At 39.9% G+C, this 12715-nt stretch overlaps 1 protein-coding gene across 1 annotated transcript; it reads left to right on the forward strand.

The window, feature by feature from the left end:
• The first annotated feature begins 3188 nt into the window (after window positions 1–3188).
• On the forward strand, window positions 3189–9644 carry gfral (GDNF family receptor alpha like). Its single transcript, XM_065959594.1, has 9 exons — window positions 3189–3318; window positions 3595–3723; window positions 4111–4269; window positions 4912–4971; window positions 5103–5418; window positions 8210–8469; window positions 8559–8633; window positions 8808–8889; window positions 8964–9644. Exons 1-9 carry the CDS (start codon window positions 3291–3293, stop codon window positions 9031–9033), a joined length of 1179 nt encoding a protein of 392 aa, XP_065815666.1. The 5' UTR covers window positions 3189–3290; the 3' UTR covers window positions 9034–9644.
• Window positions 9645–12715: the final 3071 nt, after the last annotated feature.

The raw sequence follows: 12715 nt of genomic DNA on the forward strand, positions 1-12715 counted from the left end.
TAGCTAAAAAATAAATTATTTCCACACATTTATTCAGAGTTCTCATTCTTCATATTTGTCGCTTCCTCTATCTTTTTCCTTCCGGCTCCACTGATCAGCTTACTATGGGCATTTACTCTGAAGTACTAAACCAACTGGATTTCAGCACAACCCTTATTGACCAATCATCCTAAAATGTGTCTTCTTGTCCTCTCTGCTGCTCTCAGTTCAGATTGTTAAGACCCTCCTCCACCCTGGTCACCTCCAATCCATCTCATCAGTGTCTACATCCAGCACCCTACAATCACCCCACATCCTTCATCACCACCCTTATTGACCAATCATCCTAAAATGTGTCTTCTTTTGTCCTCTCTGCTGCTCTACGTTTGTAGTTCTAGTTTGATCGTAAGGGACCCTCCTCCACCCTGGTCACCTCCAATCCATCATAATCACCCCACATGCTCCATCACCATCACTACCGCCGTCTAGACTCCATCATGAAGTTCTCCGCCTAACAACTCTTACAAGAGCATGAAGACAAGACACTGTGCATTTGTCATCCCTTTCTAAAAACTTGTTAAGTAATGAAGTAGTGACGGGACTAAAATTAAGTACAGAATGAAAAATTAATCCCTCTTTTATTATCTATAGCTGCACTCTCCACTGTATGGTTTATTGTCTGCTTTTTTAAAGTTACCATTAATGCAAGTGGTGGTGCACAGTATGTGGTCAAATGTCCTCACAGTGACTCAACACAGCGCTGGGAGGAAGATGTAAGATTCACTACTAGTGTTTGAGTAAGGGAGAAAGTGTCTCAGTCTGAGAGACCTTGAATGAATTCATCCATCCATTATCTTTACAGCTTTTCCTGTTCTGGGGGTCGCGGGGTCGCACAATTGTCTACAAGTAATACAATTGTGGGTCAGAAAACAGGAAAACTCGGTTCACCAGTCAATCACAAAGCTGACATTTAGAGACGGTCAACCAGACACACTCACATTCACACCTACAGGCAATTTATCAATCAATCAATCAATCAAACTTTATTTGTATAGCACTTTTCATATAGCAAATGTATCCCAAAGTGCCCAACATTTAATCAAACAGCAACAACATGACTCCCTCCCCCACCCCTATCCCACAATCCAAAAACTAAGGTAACAATAACTAGATAAGAACAGGTACTGAGGAAACGCAAACATTTATTCTAAATGAGGAAATACAGGAGGTTCAAAATGTAATAAAACTAGATTGAAATGAGATTCAGTTAAAAGCTCTACAATTTAGTCACCAATTGACCTAACGAGCATGATTTTGGACTTGTTTTGGAAGCCTGGAGTACCTGGAGAGAACCCACGCATGCACAGGGAGAACACGATAACTCCACACAGAGAGGCTCATGTCCAATGGGGATTCAAACCAGGAACTGTCTTGCTGTGAGGCAACAGCGCTAACCACTGCAGCACCTTGAATTAATGACCTTTTTCGATGATTTACACTGTAAAGTGTTTCTGTAAAACATTGTTTTTTCACTATGAGCATTATAGAAAAGCAGCACATTTTTTCATCCAACCTTGATCTTTCTTTTAAAGTCTAAGACCCCCTGAACCATACCATGAGAAACACAAAGAGACCTGTATCTGCATCACCTCTTTCACCTCAGAATGAATGAATGAATGTGTGTGAGCACAAAAAGCCTTGAACGTCAAAAATAATTCAAAATTCAGAATCCAGAGGAAGAACTGGAGCCCACGAATCACTGAGGGCAAATTAACGAAGGTATTCCTCAGAGTATAAAATGTCGGTCCTTTGCACCTTAATGCATTTGCCGTTAGTGATTCATCTGATCCAGAACTTTCTTTGGATTCTGCCTGAAGGAGTCCTTTGAATTATTTTTTGAAGTCTTGACGTCTTTGAGAGCACCGACCTCCATCTGTGGAGGGGCTGAAGCTCAAGAGATTCCTTACACGATGCTATGCCATCTTTGATTTTTCAACCCCAGTAAGGAAGGAATTGAGTGACATGCTCATGTGATGGCCCTGGCCATGGTGTTGTGCTTGGTTACTGTTGTTGTTCTTTTGTGTTTTCAGAGTTAACTCAAAGTTGGCAGAAAAATATATTTCCAAAACAAAGGCACTTGTGCAAATTTGATTTTGTTTGTAACCTCGAAAAACAAAGCCTGAGACTGTGATTAATTAGTCATTTTGACAGCATGGAGTGCTGTGTGTGTTTGCTGGCAGATCTCATGACAGGCGGAAAGTTAAAGGTTTCTGCACACTGAACTTTGCAATAGAATACGCTCACTGGAAGAAGACAGTCTCAAAACAAAAAGCAAACTCTCAAAAAATGATTATTTATGCATTCAAAATTCTGATTGTCCATGTCAGCTTAATGACGTAGCACTGTCAAATCTGATGTCTGTTTGCTGATGACACAAATACCTCTGAAAATAAGCACCAAGTTTTTGTTTTTTATTTTGTCACTGGGTTTGAACTTTGTTAGCGTCACCGTCATCGCTGGAAGTGGAGTCACAGGCTGGGTAACTTTTTGCCTTTTGAGTGTTCTTCTTGTGTTGTCTGCTGATTGCCGGCTGTATGTATTTTACTGCTGACTGCTAAACAAAGTGCCCTCTCACAGGGATAACAAAGACAACCTTGATCCTCGAACTGAGCCACCATCGAAGGTTTTATGGTAAATGCAAGTAATACAATGTGGGTCAGAAAACAGGAAAACTCGGCTTAAAGTCACTAAAATGCACAGACAGTCTTCATGTTGCTTCATAACTTCAAGCAAGCTGTTTCACGAACAGCTTGAAAACTAGTTCAAAAGAAATATACGACATTAGAAGCTCTTCAAATCAGTAACTCAATAAATAACGAAAAACTTTTGACCCAAAGCTTTTTTTATGATTTTAAAGCTGGTTTGGATACACTGTCAGCGATCCCATCACATCCTTATTATTAATACACTATTATTATGTAAATAGTTAAATTCTTCTTTTAGCAGCAATTATTTCTAACATATCAGTCTTGTCAACAAAAACTATGTAAAAAATTCCCACTTAAATAATATGACCAAACGATTGGATGTCGATTTTGTTCTTTTATTTTCTGTTTTTGTCTGTGAACGGCTTGTTATTTCATTACACGGTGCGGGGCACAGCCCACAGTAAATGCTCTGGTAAATGTGTCTCCTCCTTGTCTGTGGTTGGTGCATCCATCCAAGCTACATCCCTGGCACCAAAGTGAGAGACGGATCACCTGCAGGAGAGACTCAGTGGTTTGTCCTCTGACAGCTTCACAACTGTCAACATGAAACTGGAGGCTGCGGTCATATTGGGTGAGTGATGCTATAAAATTATCATTTTTGTTTCTGATAATAAAATGTATTGATTTTATCTTTCTTTTGCAGCATGTTGTAAGGGAGGTTATGAACTAGAGCTGTATGTTTTTTTTAGTGTGATAACTGTAAAGTCAGCAACAATCTTTGATGTCAAACTTGCAGAAAATACTTTTTGAACATTTGTTCGGCAAAAACACAAAATCTAAAAAGAACATGTCAATACAATTTCAAGATAAAGAAGTGTTGTTTTTTTATAATCAATTTGTGTTCCAGCGATTGTTTTTCCTCAGATATTCAGCCTCAGCGTGTCGCCTCCACCTCCAGACTGTTCAGCTGCTGTTCATACCTGCATGTCAGATTTATGCAAGAAGGAAACGGCTTTTTACGGCGGCACCTGTGCTGGTAACTTAAAAAACAATATATCTGCTACAGTGTTGATTGCAACATGGTGTAACCCTTCATGTTGTCCAGTGGCATTATAAAAGTAGTAAGTACATGTCCTCAGGAGGCTCAGGACATGAAGCTTTTCTCAATTGAATTGCAGCTCCTCGAGTAAAGCTTAAATGTAATAACATGAGGCGATAGCCTGGAGCAAAGTTTATATAACTACAAAAACAGATAATAATAAATAGGCCTTCCCTTAAAATAGATCTGTTTTGATATTATAGCCGTGTATTCCAGACCTTTTAAAGAGAAACAATCAGAGCAGGTGCGCTAAACACCTGTCGCACGCGGCTCGATCACATAATGGAAAATCCTGTTTTTCTTATCCTGTTTTTGTTATTCAAGATGAAACGTGCCAAATTAAAGGCTCACAGGCCTGTAACATGACCATCCAGGCCGTGCTGGTCCAGTTTCCCTCCCTGGAGGGGTGTGTGTGTGCACGGGAGGAGGAGGAGCTTTGTGGCTCCATACGAGAACTGGCCACACAATGCCGTCCAAACACAGGTGCAGTACTTTCTGGGAAGAATGAAAACATCGTTTATAGGTGCAGTGATTGTGTTGTTGACTCAAGGTGATTTGGTGTTCTGTTTAAATAAATGCTTTTTGTGCTTCAGCTTGCACATCATTAGCAGAAGGGTTTCAATAAGCATTTTGTATGGTGGCCCTGAAGGGTCAAAACCGACGCATAATTTCCAAAACACAACTAAAAACCATTAAACAAAAACACACCATCATTACACTAAAGCATTTCAGTCAGCTCACGTTTGAATTTGTGTGAAATATTCATTGCAGCAGCAGAACACAGTTTGTGTTTGGCGTCCAGGCTCTGACCTCATCACTCCTCGCAGTTTTAATTTAACATGCAGATTTTGAGGAGTGATGAGACGATGTCTTGAAAGTTGGAGCCTTTTTCAGATTTACTGTTTTTTGAAATGTTGTGTCTTTTGAGACGCCTGATTTCTTTTGGTAATTTGATGTTGTGTGAGGCCTATTTAGAATTTCATGTTTTGAAGGGTTCTTGTTTTATCCCCCTTTACAAGATGATGTTCTTAGTTGAATGAATGGTTGTCTTATTTTGAAGTTCAGGACCATCATAACGTGGTTTTGGATTTACTAATGATTCCTGATTCCTCAATGTCTTTTCAGCATCTCAGCAGAAGAGGAGCTCAGGGATGGACTGGCAGTCAAGCACTTTGATACACAATGGTGATCATTTTACAAGATTATAACCTCAAGAACAAAAATATTAAAATACAAAACAGTTTCCTGAATTCAATAAACATATATATGATGTTTTTTCAGTCTTTAAAACTCACACACTGCGTTTCCTTTCCCAGCGTACGATGCTGCCGGATCCTGCTTGGACAGAATGACAGAATGTGTCAGTGATGCAGTTTGTAACAGGTACCTGGCACCGGTTCTTCAGGCGTGCACAGCAGAGCAGTGCGACAGCGACCGCTGTCAACAAGTGACTCAGCAGTTCTACAGCAGCATGCCGTGCAGCGTGGCAGAGATGTTGGTGCTGTGTGAGTGTGCAGCTTCAGATCAGAACTGTCTTCACATGAAAAGCACTCTGCACAGCGGCACCTGTGGAGTCTCCACATTGATCTGTCAGGAGACAACGGACCAGTGTGCTGAGGACCAAGACTGTAGGTATGTTACAACTATAACTCGACAATATAATACACCCATTAAAACCAACAAACAACAAGCTGTCCTGTGAGCTCAACTCACTGCCACTTAAAATGTATTATTACGAGGGCTGCCAAACTATTTCATTTTTGTTAATCGCTAAATTCCAATAGTATCACGATCACGTGCTAGATATGCCATTATTTTGCATTTCAAAACAGTTTTTGTCATGCTTTTATTTTGTATTTTGTACTGTCTTAAGCTAAATTTCACTTACTTTCTGTTTGGAAAAAAAATATGTTGGAATAAAAAAAAGATGGAAAAGTTCATGAAAATAGTGAATGGGAACAAAATGTCACCTCATGCCTGCAGGAAGACACTGCGGTGGTTTAACTACACCGTAGAGTGGTGGAAGGGACGAAATGACTCGTGATTAAAATAATAAATGCAATAACTGCTTACTGTAATCGAATCCAGATTAAAGCATCAAGGCTGACTGCCCAATTACATACATAGGCCTACTGTAAATTAAAAAAACAAGCCGTTGCTCTTCACACACAATAGGAAGAACACCTGTCATAAAATGTTGACATGTAAAGCGTCTCTCACAGTTTAAACAGCTGATAAGATTTGGAAAATCTTTTAGTGTGGCTCAGACTTAAAGGAAGCAGATCAGGTCACTGGAATGGATGACATATCATGAAATCCATCCAACAGACTTGCTTAAGAATCAGAATTAGTTTTACTGCCTAATTAATTTAAGAATCTGACTTAGTGGGGCTTCTGTAGCCGAGTGGTTTGGCCACGCGTCCCATGTACAGAGCCTGTAGTCCAAAAAGCATTCGACCCCGGTCCAAATCCGACCTGTGGCTCCTTTCCTGCATGTCATTCCCCACTCTCTCTCTCTCTGTCGCTGATTTCTGACTCTATCCACTGTCCTTAAATAGAGGCATAACAAGGGCAAACATAAAATCCTACAAGAAGCTATGAAACAGCGACGCTTCTACTGACAGGGAACTTATATAGAATAAGATAAAATATACAACAAGCAATATAATCTATATGATAGAATATAAGAACACAAAATGCACAACCCAAAGGTGCACTGGAGGAGCTGTACAGTCATGCAGGTAAGTGCATGATTTTCAGAGCAGATAACTTACAGTATAAATGTCCACACAGTGTAAACAGAAGATACTTGACTGAAATGTTCTCTGACTGTGGAGCTATATGATAATTTAGAGATAAGTAAGTGAGATAAAAATAATCTGGCTGGTAGTGTGGCCAGAAAAAAGAAACTTCAGACTCACTGCTTCCTGCTTAACATTAAATATTCTGTAAGGGAAGGCTTAAGGCTGAGCAAACCTGCGACATGGCTCCAGTTATTTTACACTTCTAAGAAAACAACTTTACCGTATAGCAATTAAAACACGAGGGCAGATAGCGAGCGTGTTGGTTGATATCTCGACATTCTGGTTCAATTTGTGGCTTATGAATTAGCGTCTCAGGGCAAACGATAAACTTCATTTCCCCACGACTTGTCACAGCAGACGGGGGTTTAAGGGCACAATTCCAATTTGCGTCTAGTGAAGCTGAAATGTCTACAGGCAATTATTTAGAGGAAATGTCATGTTGTTACAGTAGGACAGTCGGCGAGGCGTTTAGTTCTGCCGTTTTCCCCTAATTCAGATGTAATAACTAAACTTATGTGGAGCAAATTTTTTTTGGGCCGATACTGATATGGAGAAAAAACATCCTATACCGATATACTGTATTGGCTGATATCTTTCTTATAGATTATATCTTTAATTTGTAGAGATATATATAGATATACACGTATATTGCGTTGATCCCTCAACTGCAGTCATCAAACACAACTGGAAGGTAACTGCGCATAAACGTGCATCACCGGCTGACACTCTGGAGAGTCATAATGCTCGTTATAATCCATACGGCTCCCTTTTCGGGTGACAGCCAGTCCAATACAATTATACTCAAATGAAATGCATTTTGACTAATGATTAAATCTAGTAATATCGGTGCATATCTATCATACGAGAGTCACTTGATGTGCTAATATTTGCTGATATAATCTGTTGGCTGATGTACGGTAACTGGTGGTCCCTGCTAGAGGCTTTTGAGATGAAAACAGAATCACAAGGCTTAAAGAAACAGTGAAACTACACACAGTGATACACATACAGACATTTTAAACTCAATAAAAATAATAGACTAAATAAGACCAATCAGTAAAATGAGGAATATAAGAGGAAACAGTCAATGCTCACAGACTTGCTTCAGTTTCAGACACTTGCTTCTTAAAAAAACAAAAAGTCAGTTTGTTCAACAGGTGACTTCGTCTGCCCAATAAAAAACTCTTCTCTGGATCAGTATTATGGTGTACTAGATGTCAGCATTAAATTTAAATTACACAACAGATACACATCGGCTACTGACATCGTTTCATGCCACTTTATTTTCCGATGTGCCGATGTCTGTCAACAGGGTAAATATCGGCCGATGTCGATGTTGAACTGATGCGTCGGTGCATCCCCAGGAACAGCTGTTCTGTTAATTATGCATAATCATAGAGAAAGCATCTGTCTGGATGTGCTCCAAATTTGAGTTGAATTAAAACCTCAGTAACAAAAGCTGAAAAACAAAAAGCTTACAAAACATAAAAATGCCTCGAGCTATTGTCTGTCATGGGTAATTAAGGGTTATAAAAATGATGCATTTGCTTTGTGTATTTTTCATAAATACAAAGCAGCCATGGACTGAATATGAAACATGTTTTTCTCTCATTTATCAGAAAACTTTTAAAGACTCTCAGAGAGAAATGCTGGAGCTCTGAAGGAGCACAGTGCAGCGACAGCGACCTCGAAAATAATGAATGTTTCAGCCGGATGGATCCAGCTTTAATCCTTGGTGCAGATCCAGAATGTCAAAGAGCCTTTTTGGCCACCATGGGCACCGTACTTCACTATCCATGTACATGCAGAGGAATGCACGGTGATGATCTGCTGACATGCAACATGATTTATGAGGTTTTTCACAACAGATCACTCTTCAGTAAGTAGGGTGCGGATTCATCAGCATTAAGATTCTTCATTACATTTTTTTTGTTGTTGTAATTTTAAAGCTTTTTTTGTGTGTTTCAGTCACATCTTGGAAAAAATCCACCTCCAAACCTCCCGGACTCAGCGACCCTGAGGATGGTTACGTGTGGTCGAACGGTAAATTTCAGTTCAAGTTCTGTTAATTCCAAAGTCAACCTGCATGTAGGAGGAGATATGATTGTGCATTTCTCTCTCTCTCTCTCCTCTCTTTATCTAAACTCTGTAAACTATGATTTCCTTATCGTTATTAATTTGAATTTAATTTAATTAATTTGATTCCTGTGTTCTCAGATTATCTCCTCTACGCTTTTGCAACGTTACTGCTTGTTGGAGTGGTGATATTAATGACTCTGGCCGTTATCAGTAAAATATGGTAAGAACATTAACATAAATAAAATATGTCAAATCTTTTATTGAGTGCTAACACTTTTTAATTTTGTCTTGTAGGATGTTGAGAAGAAGAGAGAAAACTAAATTTCACCATCCGCAGAAAAGCCCTTGTGTTGTTATCCTCTGATATTTCTGCATGTATTAAATGTATGTCTTTCACATTTTAATCTAACTCACAAATATTTAAGATTACTACCAGGGCTGTCAAACGATTATAATTGTTAAACTGGCTGTTTGAATTCAACCCTGCTTTTATTTTGAAATAAAGAAAGGCCCTCCTGGTAATATAGATCAAAGGTCGTTACAGTGGATATTACTTTTGACTTTCAGACGAATGAGACATTCAAAGATGCAGCAGTGTTGATTCTTCCATCTCTGTGACTACGGGGAGATACTGCGGAGGACTATCTACGGTGCGCCTAAAGGGACAAAATAGCCTTTGATTAATGAGATTAAAAAAACAACGAATGCTTTAACGTCAGACCTAATTGATCGTGATTATACAGTACTGCTGACAGCCCTAATTATTTTGTTAGAATGAACATTATTGATAGGAGTAAATGTGATAAAAAGTCTCCATGCACAGAGAGAACAACATGGCAGCTTCGTTAGATATTAGACCGTCGTTGTGTATTCTAGTCTCTGACAGGTTATTTTCATAATGTTTTCTCTCTGCAGCTTCTTCAGAATCAATTTATTGGGGCTGTTTGCTTTCAATGCATCTGATAATAAACTCCACTCCAAACCATTTGACATTAGAATCTGCCTTTTTTTTCATCCCTGGACAAAAAAAACTGCCTGCACATTATCCTTTACAGTGAAATCTTTGTTTGTGTTGTGTTTTTTAAACCCTGGAGGGCAGAAGAAGGTGTTGTTACAGTAAATTACACCGCTGCATTCTCTGATTCTGTGACGCACGATCCTCGGGAAGTTGTCCGGTTGTCTGGTTGTAGGTTTACGACCCCCCCCCCCCCCCCCCCCAGAACTTGATGCCCTAGGCGATTCCTATATTGCCTATATGCTTTGAGCCGCTTGATCCACAGCACAGAGAACTATAGATCACAAGAAGAAGACTAGGAAAATGTCCCTCAAAATATATACAAGCACATTCGTACATCATTAAAATGACTCAAGGTGTAATGAAAAAAGCTCAATCACACATCGGACCAGAAGAATGGGAATTCATTCATTTGAAGGAAGATACTGGGAGAACTCTGTTGTAACACCACCTACACGTCTACCTGGATTCTGAGACAGAAAATGGTTTACGCAAGAGAATCATCCCTCTATGACGATGTGCTAAAGGGAAGGCATGGGGTCTGTGATCAAAGAAGGAAAGACAATTTAACGCTTTATAGGGAAACAGCAGGACTTTAAATAATGCAGCTGAGGGAGCCAGAGCATGTGAGTGACATTGTTTCTTGTTTTTACCAGAGGATATTATTCAGGAAGAACCTGAGTGATGCCAAAATGTTGAATTAAAAGCCGAGGGCTTCAGGTGAAAGATTCAGAGAATTCTCAAGAAGTAGGAGGAAGACGTTGGATTGAATCTGATTTCTTTGTTTATTCAACTTTATCATCCCTGTGAGGGGCACATTTGTTTTGAAGTCAGCACTAAAACCGCATATTCTGACAGAACAGAAGAACCCGGACAGGAAGTCGGACAAGAAAATGCACAGAGCGTTCGACAACGTCCATCGTGTCACGCTATGGTAGCAGTTTTTAATCAAGGTATCACTTTCTTACATGCACGTATACCTTCATCATCACACCCACTCACAGGACACACAGAAACTGCAGGAGCTGTAGCCTAGCGGGTACAGAGGCTATTATCCTTGTCGCAGTGGCTGTGGATTTGAATCCGACTTTGACCCTTTGCTGCATGTTGTGACGGTCACCGCCTTGACTGAATACCAGGCTATTGATTCTGATTCCTAGAATACTAGGACTGATCCAATTTGGAGCACCTGGGCCTGTTGCTCAACCCCAGGGTGGCTCTCGCTCTCTCTCTCACATGCCACATGGACTCACATCCTCAACCATTGCATATTTAGGACATTGTTCCAGTTTGCTTCACAACGACCCACACTTCATTTATGCCACACATCCACATCCACTCTACTGACTTTACTGACGGACACACTCCATGTTTGATGTTCGCCTGTCTTTAGTTTACGTTGTTACAATAAATCATTATTATCTGAAGTTAGCTGATGTCCTTTCTCATATTTGTCATGGACTTTGAGCCAGGTTATGACATGGGTATGTCCTCCCCTCCTCTCTCCTCCCAACATTTCCTGTCTCTCTTCTACTGTCTTATCCAATGAAGGCAAAAAAAAAATGACCTTTTAAAAAAAAAAGGGTTGTGTGGACAGTCATTAGCTGTCTCTTTATAAAACTGCTACACATGAAATGCCCATTATATGACAGCATATTGTGTATTCTGCCTCTGAAATAATGTAAATGTCATGATCATTTTATATTTTTATGCCACAGAAGGAATAATATTTAGGAGACGAGAGGTGAAGCTGCACCGGCTTCACAGCTACGCGCTGTTTGGACTCCATCTTTCACCTCACCGTCATCATGTCTGGACCGTGGGAGGAAGCTGCACCCACACACACACACACACACACACACACACACACACACACACACACACACACACACACACACACACACACACACACACACACACACACGATAACTGTAAGTAAACTAACAGCCACATGCAAACACACTTCCTATATCCAAACCCCCCCCCCCCCCCCCTTGCTGGTTGAAAGCCAGAGAATTCCTGCTGTGCATATGTAGGATGTATATAAAGAAGAGGAAGTGTAGGAAGGAAAGTGAAGGTCTGGCTTTTCTCCGAATGTTCTTTGTGTTTAAAAGAAAAACATCTCTAATTTATTTTCTTTGTTCTGCTTCAAAGTGAAGACAGTGTTCTTGACATTCTTCGTCACTCTTTTTGATATCAATGAACAATTTTCTTTCCAGCCTCTTATTTTCTTTTACATCTTCTCCTCATGTCCCGCTCAGAGTTTGAGCATCCTCTCACCCTAGATTTCCCCTCAAGGGGGTTCAGAGATGTTTACACCTTTACTGGTTTACTTTGCAATTTTTCTCCCAAAGAACATGTCTTAAGAGGTTTGGTTATCGCTGTAGCTTCCTCTTGAAATTTGTTTTTTTGTGCAAGCGCCTGCAGGACTAACCTGAAAGCCTTCGGGTGACACTCGGCTTCAAAATGATCCTGCTTCACTTAGTTTGGGTGACGGCTGCTCTGAGAAAAACAACAGCACATTGTTCCCAATTAAACTTCTTTAGCTGGAAGGCAGGAGATCGTATAGTGTTAACTGAACATCTAAAAAGCTACCAAAAGGATACCATGAAATGTCTTTTTCAGGTATTGGTTTCAAGTGAATGAATGTGAATGACTTCGATGTTTCACTGACTTTTCAAGACCAGCAGGTAAACATTTTTTTACTTAATTTCCAGATTCTGCAAAGATACAAGCTGTATTTGTAAAAACTCAGCAGAGAGGGTTGAAGCATAAGGAAAGATGTTTTCTGTAAGATATGCAAAAAGTTATTGCCTATAGCCCAAAAAAAGGCAAAATCCCAAAACCATATAGACACATGAAAGCAAGAATAGAATTGTAATGATCAGGTAGTCAAAGTTGCAAATACAGAGCTTATGGATGGAAAGCTTCGACAAAAGACAAACTGGGAAAGATTGAATAAGAAAATCTCAATATCAATTTGACATCTGGACAGTATACTTGCAGGACTGATGGCAAACAAGGGATCGCG

The sequence above is a fragment of the Labrus bergylta genome, chromosome 10 (assembly GCF_963930695.1).
Source record: "Labrus bergylta chromosome 10, fLabBer1.1, whole genome shotgun sequence".
In the NCBI taxonomy this organism is placed as follows: domain Eukaryota; kingdom Metazoa; phylum Chordata; class Actinopteri; order Labriformes; family Labridae; genus Labrus; species Labrus bergylta.